Here is a 12,939-nt window from a genome sequence, read left to right on the forward strand (position 1 = left end):
GTATCTGGTGACCTGTGCAGCCCCCTTTCTTCTTAGCAGGACACTGGCTTGGAGGTGTCTGGGCCATTTCAAAGGCCGACACTTGCAGGTCATTTTAACGCTCAAACAGTGTGGAGTAAAGAGCCTCTCTGCTTCTAGAAGGTCCGGGTGTGTATGTGTGTGTGTGTGTGTGTCTGTTTCAGTTTACCATTAACTCTACAGTATACAAGCGCAGGCCTGTTGGCGTGCCACAGAGCTGCCGAGTTCAGGCAGAATTCTGCCTTTTGAATTTATTTCATTTTGTAAGTGCTGTCAGGATTTCCATTAGGCCAGATCACGCTGGTGAGAGGCAAAAGAGTGTAATTATTGCGTTTAACCCTCCAAACATGATATGAAACGTCTGAGTATAGATCAGAGCAGCAGACGCCGATGTCTTTGGACGTTGTCTCTCAACACGTCACCAGCATGTGTGTTGTTGGGCCGAACAGTAAAGCCCATTGTTGTGACTAGTCGACCACAAAGGCCCGTCTGTGAAGTGAATGGACTCTGATGTGGTTCCTTAGAGAGTGGGGTGTAGGGCCAGATCTGTGTGTGTCATTGTAAAGCACATGGGAGCACAGCACATGGGGCACACAACGAAGTGTGTCCTCTGCTTTTAACCATCACCCTTGGTGAGCAGTGGGCAGCCATGTCAGGCGCCCGGGGATTAACCTTCAGATTATGGGTCCACTTCTTTACCCGCTAGGATACCACTGACCAGCTGTGTCTGTGTCCTGCTTAGAAGGCCATGCCATGAAACTTCTCCTTTCATGGAGTCTCAACAATCGTTCTGCCATTTCTGGCAAAAAAAAAAAAAAAAAAAGAAGAGAAGAGCGAGATCTTTGCATAACTCTCTGCTCCTTTTTCTTTCTTTTGCCTGTACAGCTAATCATTAACAGCAGCGATAACTTGGGCTCGCCACCCTCCACTGATTGTCGCCTTGTGAATCATACTGTATCCAAGCCCACCAAAAATAACTTTGCCAAAGCTTGGGGAAGTTAACGTGTCCTATATTTTATTTGGAAATGTTGCAACAATACAAGGTTCAGCCTTTAATGGAATTTGTATGTTATAACTGTTAATTATGCACTTAAATAAATGTTTGGGCTTCTCATAATTTTGATCAAATGCCACATGCATTGATACATATATATACGTAAAAGAAAGTCTTTGGATTTATTTTCTCCCTTGCTTTGTTCATTAAAAGGGGATAAGAAAGATGAATGACTGGGTATTTGCGGGATTTGTCTCAAAATCAGATTCCCCTTAACGCGGATTCCACAAACAATGAAATGGATCCCTTTTCCTCCAGGAAAAAATAAAGACAATGCGGGCAGGAAAATAGCACAGTCTGTTCAAGGTGTGTCTCCTTGACTTCCTTTGTCCGTGAATGTTTCAGACCGTAATTACATGCGGTTAATGTCAATAACATTTTTTATTTTTTTAAACCCATTTACATTTCAGGCATTTGGCAGATACTTGTATGTCAGAGCGACTTAAAACATGCCTTCAGGTGACCATCAGTGAAAGTAATCAATTCTGGTGCACTGGGACTCCAACTATTTAGTACATTCATTCTATGCACTCTGATGTAGTTTTTTCTTACTCTTGACTCTAAATATTGTTTCAGATTTGCATTCTATGATCAAATTATTATTATTTTTTTTTTATTTCTCTAACCATTCACTCTTTGGTCATTCACACCTGTCCTGGATTTTCAGGCCAAACGTTTGGACACACCTTCTCATTCAATGTGTTTTTTTTTTTTTTTTTTGACCATTTACATTGGTAAAACTAAGAATGAACACACGTGGACCAAGGGGCCACCAAGAGCTAAACACCTGGGAAACTCCTTCAAGACTGTTGAGGTGACTACCTCTTGAAGCTCATCGAGAGAATGCCAAGCGCGTGCAATCAGAGCAAAGGGTGGCTATTTGAAGAAACTAGAATACAAAACATGTTTTCAGTTATTTCGCCCTTTATTGTTAAGTACATAACTCCACATGTGTTCATTCATAATTTTGATGCCTTCAGTGAGAATCTACCAATGTAAATGGCCATGGAAATAAAGAAATCACACATTGAATGAGAAGGTGTGTCCAAACTCTTGGCCTGTACTGTACATTCAACATATTCCACCTTCCATCACCTTCAAGTCCCCTGGTGGGCCGTGACATGTCCTTTAGTTCTGAGCACACATGCTCAAGATGGTGTGTGTTGCTTGTATTTGAGTTTCCGTGAGGACATTTCTGAACTTGCCCCAAACCCCTGCTGCTTGCTGTTTATTGATATATTTATTTATTTTTACAAAAGGCATGTGACCGAATAAGTTACATCAGTCTATCAGACTGTGTGTGTGTGTGTGTTTTAATAAACATCCTTCACTCATGCACACACATGCATTTCTTGCCCTTGGCCTCCTTGCATTATAATGACAGGGCCCAGGTCGCACCTTGACTCGAGTGGAGTTTCCTCTGCTCTAATTACCAGGTTCGGTCTGGCAGGAGCTCTCATTCTCATGGATTTAAATGAAATCTTTAACCGCATCAGTTTTTCGATTAACAGGGCAGTTAATAAGTGATTGCCTCAGACATCAAAGTCGTGACACGCTCGGATCAGTCTAGTGGGAACGGGTCCATCCTGTGGCCGGGGAAGCGGATCGGATCGTCCCCTGATCACATGTCTCTCATCTCAAGGCGTTTAATGCAAAGCTATCTGTTCCGCTCTCCAGCGACATGCCGCCGCACATTCTTTGCATTCTTGCGTTGTGATGTGCGGGTCCCTCCTCCATCCAGCCACTCACCCTGCCCTGTACCATGAACCCCCTCTGTCTGCTGTGTCTGACATCCCAAAGGAGGCTTTTGTTTGTGTGTGTGTGTGAGCAGTAACCGCTGATGTACGTGAACTTGTGTAATGCATGTTTAATTGGAGGCGTCTTCTGATTGGCCGCTTCACTGAGCATGCTCATTGCTGAAAAGCTGTTCTTTAGAAGACCTAATATGGATGAGGTGCAACTGGTAGAAAGTGGGGGACGGGCAGAGCATTTGACTCTTGGGAACTTTTTTTTTTTTATTTTTATAAATGAACTTCAGATTGCTTCGCTTATTCCTTCAAGTCATGTCACCGTGGCAACAGGGCGCCCTTCTGTGGTAGTGAGGAGTGGGACAGATGCGTTAGGGTCGAGCCGTCGTTCACATTTGCGGAGGGAGAAGACGGACGTCAGTGTCCACGTGAAAAAGTCAAAGCCGCCTTTGTTCCTCTCTCGAGGGAAGTATGCGATGAGATCATGGGAGGAAGTTTAATTGGGCCGTGTTTTTGGGTTGGAGCCTTTGCCTCGGACATCAACCCCTCCCAGAGCTGCTATTCCGGCTGACGAAGGAATTCTGCCTCCGGGCCCAGAAGAACTTACTTCATCCGAGCGGAGAGTCTGCCGACACGCCTTCACCTCTCCTGTCTAACAGACGTGAGCGAGAGCAGCAGAGAGACCCCGAGTCGGGACTTTCCCTGGCAAAAAGTTCCCTCTTCATTGTTCCAGGTCTAAAGGAACTGCGTAACTTAATTAAAAATAATTTCGTTAAGAGTGATTCCAGGGTGTGAGGTGTGTGGGGTTTTTTTTTTTTTTTTTTTAACCTGTGAACGGCCTCCTTGTTGCCTATTAAATTGCAAGCTTTGAAATGTAATTGTGTTTTTTTTTTTTTTTTTTTTTTTTTTTTTTTTTTTTTTTTAGCCTTTTGTGACAGTAATTTACTGCATTTAATTACTCCTTATTTACAGTGCGGATCAGGTGATGTTTTGAGACAAAGAATAATGTGGCAGCCTAGCCAGGGGGCTGAGGGTGGTCCGGGCCTGAAGCGAATCCCCCCTCATCACCTGTTAATGAGTGCTGGGGGGTGTTGGGTGGGTGCAGCTTTCTTCTTGAGGGAGGATGGGTGCAAGCACGATTTCACACTTTCGCGGGAATATATAAATGTTTTAAATGGTTCAACGGGTGTAGATTTTTATTTCTGTATAAAACATATTTTTATACTGGTGTGCATAAACCATCCAAAGTGTAGAATGTGCATATATGGTTTTATCTATTATGCTCACTGGAACAGCTCAACAAAAATGCAGGCTTGACTATTTGCCTTTGCGCTCTTGTATGCTTTCTGCATTTAGGTACAAAGTTACCCTAGTAAAACCTGATCATGTGTTTTTCTCGTGTTCTTACATAGCATTCAGCCTGTAGGAGGGACCATGTAAGCAACTCAAATTGCAGTTTCAAACATTTCAGTCCATGAAATGTTGCACATTGGAAATATACATTAAAAAAAAAAAAAAAAAAAAAACCTAAAAATAATAATCACCTTTAGGATAGGACTTTACGGGGAATAAAACTTGTCACTTGCTGGACCTAAAGGCTTTTTTGTCACGTGCTGAATTAGTCACGGCTGCGGGTGTGTTATGTACCACCTTTACCCACTGTATGCGGTAAACACCCTGCTGAGAACCAGCTGTTGGGAACCCGATATTTACAGATGTTACCTGGATTTGTTACACTTTTTTTTTTTTCTCTTGGTTCCACTAGCAGGAGCAAAGGATCTCTTGTCTCCGACTACCTCCTCCACGCCTAAATGGCTGGTTTTAATACACGTGCTGCTTATCAAGCAGTTGTCAGAGCGCCGGACACTGCAATGGCAACAGATGCGAGATGCAGCTCGTGGCCCGTCGGAGGTGTGGCACGAGGACGTCCATTCATTTAGTAGCCAGGAGCGAAACGACATTCCGGCTTGTTTCATGCTTGGGAATGTCAGTGGAATTCTCTGAGGAATTTCTTATTTCTTGTTGTAGACTTAATTCGATAGTTATTTAATCAATTCTTCATAGTTCTGTTTTTTTTTTTTTTTTTTTTTTTTTTTTTTGTATTTCAGTTTTTTTAAAAAGTACCACAGTATTTAGTGAAATGTGACTCCTTTACTGCACCTCCCTTTGGAATTTCAGGATATACTTTTTTTTTTTTTTTTTTTTTAAAGCCCCACATGATTGAGGGCCTCCCGTAAATCGACTTTTCCACTCCAGAACACCAATTTAAAATGAAAAAAAAACAAAACAAAAAAAAAACAGGTACTTTAAAGCAAATGTCGCTGTCACTTATCTGTTAATGCGTCCTTGCTCTAGTGGCACATGAATGTCCCTTTGCCCTCTGGGTCTTTAAGGTGTCTCCAAGGTACGGGCCGGCCTTAAATCCTTTAATCAGATATGGGTGGCAGTGTCTAGTGGGAGCACAATGGTGGCGGATGGGGGCAGGGGGGTGGGTTTATCAGGCAGGTCACACATGAAAAGCTTCAAGGACGCCAAGTCTCCACCAGCCGGCCCAGGGGCCTCACACACACGCAGACACACACACTCTGTTTCGGCGTGGCCCTCAGCTGCGGTGAAATAATAAGGTTTATTTTTCTCAAGGTTCTTTCTCCTAATCTATACACACACACACACACACACACACACACTCTCTCTCTCACTGTAAAAAGGATTTATTGCGTGTTCTCCCGAGGAAAAGAGAACACAGCTGTTTTACTCTCCCCCTCACTCAACATCGTCTGGATTAAAGAAATCTCTTTTGATGAATAGGACACTGTATTCATGTGCGACTATGTGTGTAACTTTGTAAGAAGGACTTCCTGTCCTTTATAAAGCCCCCTTGACTGCACCGCCACCACCACCACGCCCTCTGCAGTTTCTCCACCAGTGCACCGGAAACACTGGAAACTTACACGGCATCTGTTAAGTTCCCAACACAAAGTGAGGCGGCGCGGTTCTCGCCGCACCGCGTTTACGGTTTCTACACAGGCCTCAGCACGCTGCGTGCGTGAAGGGCCCACTCCCGTTCCATAGTGAGCCGTTAAGGGGCAAACACCACCCCGCGCTGAGTAGGAGTTGAGGCTACAATTAGGATTTCTTGTCTTACTGCAGTTTAGTCACTATTTCTTTCTGTAATTTATGTGTATGTCTGTGTGTTTTGGGTTGGATTTTTTTATTTTATTTATTTTTTTTTATTTAATGTGCTAGTACCTTTAATCTCCCATGGCTTTTAATTCTAGAATCGACCCTTTTGATGGTTTATGTATATTATCAATTTTTTATTTATTTTTTTTTTAAACCCGTGTCCCTATTCCTTATTTGCATTGTCCGTCTTCACTCATTTCATGCCACCTGTCTAATCTTTGAAGTCTCTTCCACTTCCCTCCTTCCCCTACCGAGCACGCAAACACAGACCACCCCCACTGCTGTGCTGGCGACACCGTGCAGTAAGGGGACACATTCTGACCATTTGACCCCCCCCCAAAGTCCCCTCCACCCACCAGGACACACGCACAGAGCAGGTGGCGGGGTGAGAGATTGCTTCTTAGGTGAATGTCAGAGGACGGGAAGAATTTTTCACGTCATAATCTTTAATCTCTGCGTGGGTGACTAATTAAATGTGTGTGCGCTATATGTATTAGTTTGCCCTCGTCAGTGTTCCGGATTGTCTGTAAGGAGCGTCGGAATTCCGTTGGGTTCAGCGCTGTGCTCCAGGGGTGGAAGAACAAAACTGCGGATTACCCCCTTTCAGCTCTCACAGCACGACTTAAAAATAAAACTTGTTGCAGTCCTTTTTTTATTTATTTTTTGCTTTTTATTAGTTTGGTGCAGTAAATGGGCGTTGATGGCGTTGTCATCATATGTCCTGTTTGTCCGGTGAAGGACGGACGAGGACGAGACTTTGCAAGTTCCCATGCGTTCTTGTGAGGGTCCCCATCCGCGGTACTTTGATGCCCCCCGCAGCACCGGCGTCTGCTCCCCGTCTCCCGTCCCGGTCCCCGCAGCTGCGCGTGGTGACTACACCGCTCAACGTTGTTCTCAGGTCAGAGCTGCAGCTGACTGACGGGAAGTAGTCCAGCCTTCTCAGGATGTGAAGCGTTCTGTTGGGTCCCAGGAAAGCGTGGATGGTAGAAGCCCCCATGAGCTGAAGAGCATTTGGCAGGATGTGGTGTTCCCGCTGAAGGACTTCTTAGCGGGCCGGTCATGTTCATCCCCGTAGGAGTCAGCTGTTTCCTTTGGTCTTTGTTGGTCAGCCGTATTTCTTTATTTTTGCTCTGCCTATTAACATGTGGAGAAGGGGCGACAACGAGAAAAAGGAACATCCAGCATGGTCTGCACCTGTACGGAGGGGCTGAAGTGCTCTTTGTCCCATTGTGACGTGGGCCTCCACGTTCCCGCCACGAACGCCTTTGTTGTTGCTGTATGACCCTGGAGCTTTCCTAGTCTCTGTCACCGTGCCAACGGATGAGGTTTGCATGCATGTGGGGTGGTTGTCTGAAATGAAACATCAACGACAGAGTCTGTTCACACACACACACACACACACACACACACACACACACACACACACACACACACCACACACAACTCGTGCAGGTTAAGTTCTCTCTGGCTGGTTAAGGGGATTCTCTTTTGTAAAGTGCTGTGTGAATGAGTGGCGGTGGCCTCTGCGACCTTTGGCATCACTCTTTGTGGAGCGTGGGAGTTTGGCACGATTTGGCACTTCCTCACTCATAATCAGCAATCAGCTGAGATTGTGTGTGTGTGTGTGTGTGTGTGTGTGTGTGATTTTTCTTTGTTTTTCTTGGTGCTGTAATTTCATCTGGCCTGTATGTCCGCACCCTTGTGCAAAGAGACCAGGTCAGCCAATGGCTGAACAGGTGAGTGGGCGTAGCCTTTAAACAGACCCCATAAAGAGTGGAGGTGTCCCAGGCGTCACGTTAAACAAGCTGCTCAGAGCTGTTAAAGACCTGTTAGACTTTACATCCTCATTAGTGTAGTGGGGGTGGGTGGGGGCAGGTAGTGTCTGCCTGGGGTGTGAATCTCTAACGTTTCCAAAGGTTTAAGTGAAAGTGAAGTGACTTTCATTGTAATGCACTGCAGCACAGCACACGATGTCACACAACAAAATGTGTCCTCTGTTTTTAACCACTCACCCTTGGTGAGCAATGGGAAGCCATGACAGGCGCCAGGGGAACCTTCTGATTACGAGACCGCTTCCTTAACCGCTAGGCCACCACCGCATTGGAAGGTTTACTTGGTTATGAGCCATCGGTGTTTTTCATTCAGTTGGTGTTCCATTTTAATCAAGTAATGGAGTAATATTTTCGTCAAGCTATGGTTCGTTAATGTAATGTTTGTCAATGGGGCATTAGTAGCCTAGTTGGGTAAGAACTCTGCTGTGACCCAGCAGACCATAGTCACCGGTTCAAACTGTACTAACTACCGTTCTTTTTCTGAGCAAGATACTTCACCCTGAGTGTCTCCAGGGAGACTGTCCCTGTATTGATTTTTAATGTCACTCTGGATATGAGCGTCTGATGAATTCGGAGGCCTTGATTTAGTTACCTTAATTGCCTGATTATTGACAGTTCATGTATTCTGTGTTCAGTCAGCTCCACCTGGTGGCGCTTCCTCACAATTAATGTGAATTTAGTTTATTTCCGCCTGTTCTGGGGTTTTGTTCTGTTGCAAAAAGGAGGACATTTGAACTTCCAGTTTCCTGTCGCGGCCCGCGCCCTGTAATAAAAGCATGCCTGTGTTTAGTTGGACTTTGACCGTGGCAGATTGATGTGTTGGGCAGGGGTCTGAAATAAAAGGCGATAGTTTGCCGTCATGGCAACTCAACCAATACACTGAGTATATAATAAAAGCCTTCAACAATACAGCATTGTGATTCATTATGCTGTCAGTTCGCTGAACTGTTGGTAATAAATGATTGTAACCATGTTATGCTTTGACGTGACTGCAACATGACTGAGGTGTCTTACGTTCTTGAATGGTGGCGTCAGGTTCTTGTCAGGAAAGAAATGACAGCTTTCCCGAGTGTTTCCTGCGGCCTCTGCAGAGCCGGCATTCTGCTCGTCGTCCACAGACACACCTCGCCTGCTCAGGCTTGCCAGATATGTTTTAACATGTTTTCAGGGAGACCTCAGATGCCTGCAGAAATCCATACTCATGTCATTCTGCACCTCTTGGAAAGAGCCCAGTCTGGCTTCAATTTGCCCTAAATGACTGTCATTGGAAGGTCTGAGTGCCAAACTCAATACTATTGTGTTGACAAATGTAGTTCTGTGTAATATTTTACATTTACATAAACATTATCCAGAGAGACTTACAATCATTAGTTACAGGGACAGTGGTGGCCTAGCGGGTAAAGAAGCGGCCCCGTAATCAGTCCGCCAAGGTGAAGTGAAGTGATTGTCACATTTGATGCACAGCTGCACAGTGAAATTAGTCCTCTGCATTTAAGCCATCACCCTTAGTGACCCAGTGGTCACCATGACAAGCGCCCGGGGAGCAGTGTGTGGGGACGGTGCTTTGCTCAGTGGCACCTTGGCGGATAGGGATTTGAAGGACACATTTCGTTGTGTCACCGTGTGCTGTGCTGTGTATCACAATGACAATCACTTCAGTTTCACTCTAATGTTGCATGTGATTTTCTGTATAATGCAACATGAACTGAACATGTAGTGGTTGTAAGGAAAGCTGATACCTAGAAAACTGGCTTGTATGCCAGGCTTCCAAACTATAACCAAACTATAAGATTTTAGTTAAAATTTCGTCCACCACATGGTGTACCCTGTATATACCAAATCAAATGTAGTGTGCAATAATAGCAGATTTGTTGTAAGTATTTAGCTGCATCTTACGATGGATCTTGCATCCTACATACCCATAGTGAATATTTCTCACATACTTTTCTACTCGTGGCCCACCTCTGACTTTATCTGTGTTACACGGAAGAGTAGAGATGTTCACAGGACAGTGCGTATAGCGCAGCGTCTGCGTCCTGTTTTGTGCGTGCTTGTGTACGCTTCCCCCACCCTCTACCGACCCCTCTATCTTATATTTACTGCTGCTTCACTCTGGGCCTTGACCTCAGCCTTCTTTCTTGGCCGATGACCAGGCCCAGTCAGTCACATGCAGTCTGCTGCTGCTGGATACGCTTTTAATTTACCTTCGAACTCAAAGGGATTCTTGACGTCTGCGTCTAGTATCTACAGCCAGAATACCTTGAAAGGCTTTTGGTGACCAACTGTTCTTTTTGACGTATTAGAGGTAATAAAATGATTACTTTGGCTGGTGTCAGACAACCCAGTAGGTGTCCCTGGTGAAAGCCTGTCTGGTTCAGGCCAGTCTTCTTAATGGCTTTCTTTTATTCATTTTTCAGGCAAAGCCTTCGACATCACTTACGTTCGACTGAAGTTCCACACCAGCCGCCCAGAAAGCTTTGCCATCTACAAGAGGACACGAGAGGATGGGCCATGGCAGCCGTACCAGTACTACAGCGGCTCATGCGAGAAAACCTACAGCAAGGTGAACCGCGGCTTCATCCGGACTGGTGAGGACGAGCAGCAGGCGCTGTGCACAGATGAGTTCAGCGACATCTCGCCCCTCACGGGTGGAAACGTGGCGTTCTCCACGCTGGAGGGTCGGCCCAGTGCATACAACTTTGACAACAGCCCCGTGCTACAGGTAACGAAACCCGTTAGACTTGTACTTTCCAATCTCTTCCATTTCAGTCGGTTCCATCTGCAGGCATATGTTCAGAATGCGTCTTTCCCAAGTTGTCTAAATGGAGTTTCAAATTAATTATGCCTATTTTGCTTAATTACATACATTGTGATATACATTATGCATCCAGCAAGGAAACTGTTAACTCTGCTGCTATGCAACTGTGGCATGCTAGCTGCTAGCTAGACGCATTCATTTACTCTTTCTACCTAGCTAGCAATATATTGCTAAAGGTATCAAGCCATTCAGCTGAATGTAGATTAAGTCTCACTGGACGGTTAGTTAAATTGAGAGGTTAATTTCAGTAGGTAGATGCAGCTTAGTAGTCGTAAGTAATGTGTCTCTTGCAATTCGTCTAAATGGAGTTTCAAAAGTCTTCCCTGAGCATTTTTCTTCTTTTGCTTAATTACATACCTTGCGGTATACATTATATGTATCCGGCCAGGACGTTTTTACAACTCGCTGCAGTTATTTTAACTATAAGTAGTCGGTGTGTGGCATGCTATCTGCTAGCTAGTCGCATTCATTTACTCTCGTCTACCTAGCCAGTAATATATTGCTAAAGCCGGAAGGTTTCAACTTGTTTCAGAACTTAATGTACTTACTGGTTCCATTTCCCTTTTTTGCTGTGGGAAAAGCCCTAAAGAGAGAATCCTGTACTCCTTTTTATGAGACCTGCTTGGGTGTTTGTTTTTCCAACACAAATCCCACGTTTTTTCTCAAAAAAAAAAAAAAAAAATCTTTTTCATGTCCCTCTAAGCTGTAGTTAAACTGGTTTCAATCTGTGTTAAGATTTATTGCTCCAGGGCCACTGTTGATAAAGTTTGGAATGAGACCCTCCAAACGCAGGTGCCGTACCCAGACTCTCCAGCCAGATGTAGCGTTTCCCTTCCAGTTCCATGCGTCTCCCATAGGTTCCTTTCTCAGGCCAGTTACACAAACACCACTCAAGACCTAAAGTCTGTGGGAATGTCAAGCTGGGGAATGTCGACATATTTCAACAAAACAAACTTTAGCGCACGTTAAACCTTTGAACAAATATTGCGGAAAGCGAGCATTGTGAGGTTATGAGTTTGTGCACAGTTTTGGTTCTCAAGGGAGCTAGTTGGCACAAGCTACTCATTCCCTCTTCCTCATATATTACACACACACACACACACACACACACACACACAAAACCATTTGTCAGTTGTAAAAGGATTACTGTTCAAATACAGCTCTACCACAAATACAATATACTTCATAATTTAACATAATTGAGGCTGTACAGTTGTGCTCCAGTGATTTACATATTCATCATGGGTATAAATGTTATGTAATTTTGGACACACACACACGTATGTGTATACATGTCTCTTGACCAGGCGCTGTTGGTAGCAATCAGCAAACTTCTGGCATAAATCTGGACACCCAGAAAAGCACTGCTCTGAAGGACGTGACTGTGGACATGTATTAGGATCTTGGAGGAGAGCTACAGTAGTGCGGAGGAGGAGGCCAGGTCACACTGCTCAGGCGAGCGATGAGAGGAGGAGGCATGATAGGAGAGGAAAGGGGAGTAGCGGCATCCCAGGTGGTGGGGACTGCTGGTGCAAACGCTGCCAAGAGTTGCAACATGTTGCTAAGTGACTCCCCCACAGTTCCCACCCCGGGGGCTGTTAGTGTTGGGCAGTGTCAGCGCACAGCTGGACTTTGCCGGTTCTCCGTTAGCGGTAGTCTGGGTAACATGGGAAGTTGTTCATTAACCGGATAAAAATGTGTTGAATGGTGGTGGTGGCGTTTTTATAAATTGGCATCAGCTGTTGGTCCGGTAGGCGTGAAGAGTGATGCCGCAGTCGTGTGAGAGTCGTCGTGTAAAATTTCACTGAAAGCTAGACCTGTGTGCTGCTGAACCCTGTCGTGCCGTACTAAATCTGGCACCGGTGCTTTTGACCCTTTCCGCCCTTTGGTAAAGATGGTGTTGACTGCAATTGGTTGTTAATTAAGATTTTTTTCCCCGTCTTCATCTTGGTTTTCTGCTTGGTTCGCTCAGAAGGACCTTTGCCTGATGTACTTTTACCAAACAGACCGATTTAGCTCTGTCGCCAGATACTTCCATATTAGACTTTCTCATGTGGCACAAAGCTATTTATACTAAAGCACAGAACTCTTATTTTAGGAAGGGATACCTTTCTGAGGCGTCATATGGCTGCCATGCCTGCCCGATAACATAAGCGCGAGTGAAGACGCGTCGGTTTCCTGTAAATTACCCTGTCTGGAGTCAAGCTGGTAGTTAACAGGTGATGGACTGTGGTGGTCAGCAGTTCACTCCTTTCAATGGCTTAAATGTGCATGGTGACAAATGTG

General features: G+C 44.9%; 1 protein-coding gene across 1 annotated transcript in view; it reads left to right on the forward strand.

Moving 5' to 3' along the window:
• lamc1 (laminin, gamma 1) overlaps window positions 1-12,939 on the forward strand; it is a 47,168-nt gene that overhangs the window by 16,913 nt on the left and 17,316 nt on the right. The window contains 1 exon segment of the mRNA XM_028975785.1: window positions 10,253-10,557. Within this exon segment, the coding sequence (XP_028831618.1) occupies window positions 10,253-10,557 (305 nt within the window).

This window comes from Denticeps clupeoides, chromosome 4 (genome assembly GCF_900700375.1).
Source record: "Denticeps clupeoides chromosome 4, fDenClu1.1, whole genome shotgun sequence".
Lineage (NCBI taxonomy): Eukaryota > Metazoa > Chordata > Actinopteri > Clupeiformes > Denticipitidae > Denticeps > Denticeps clupeoides.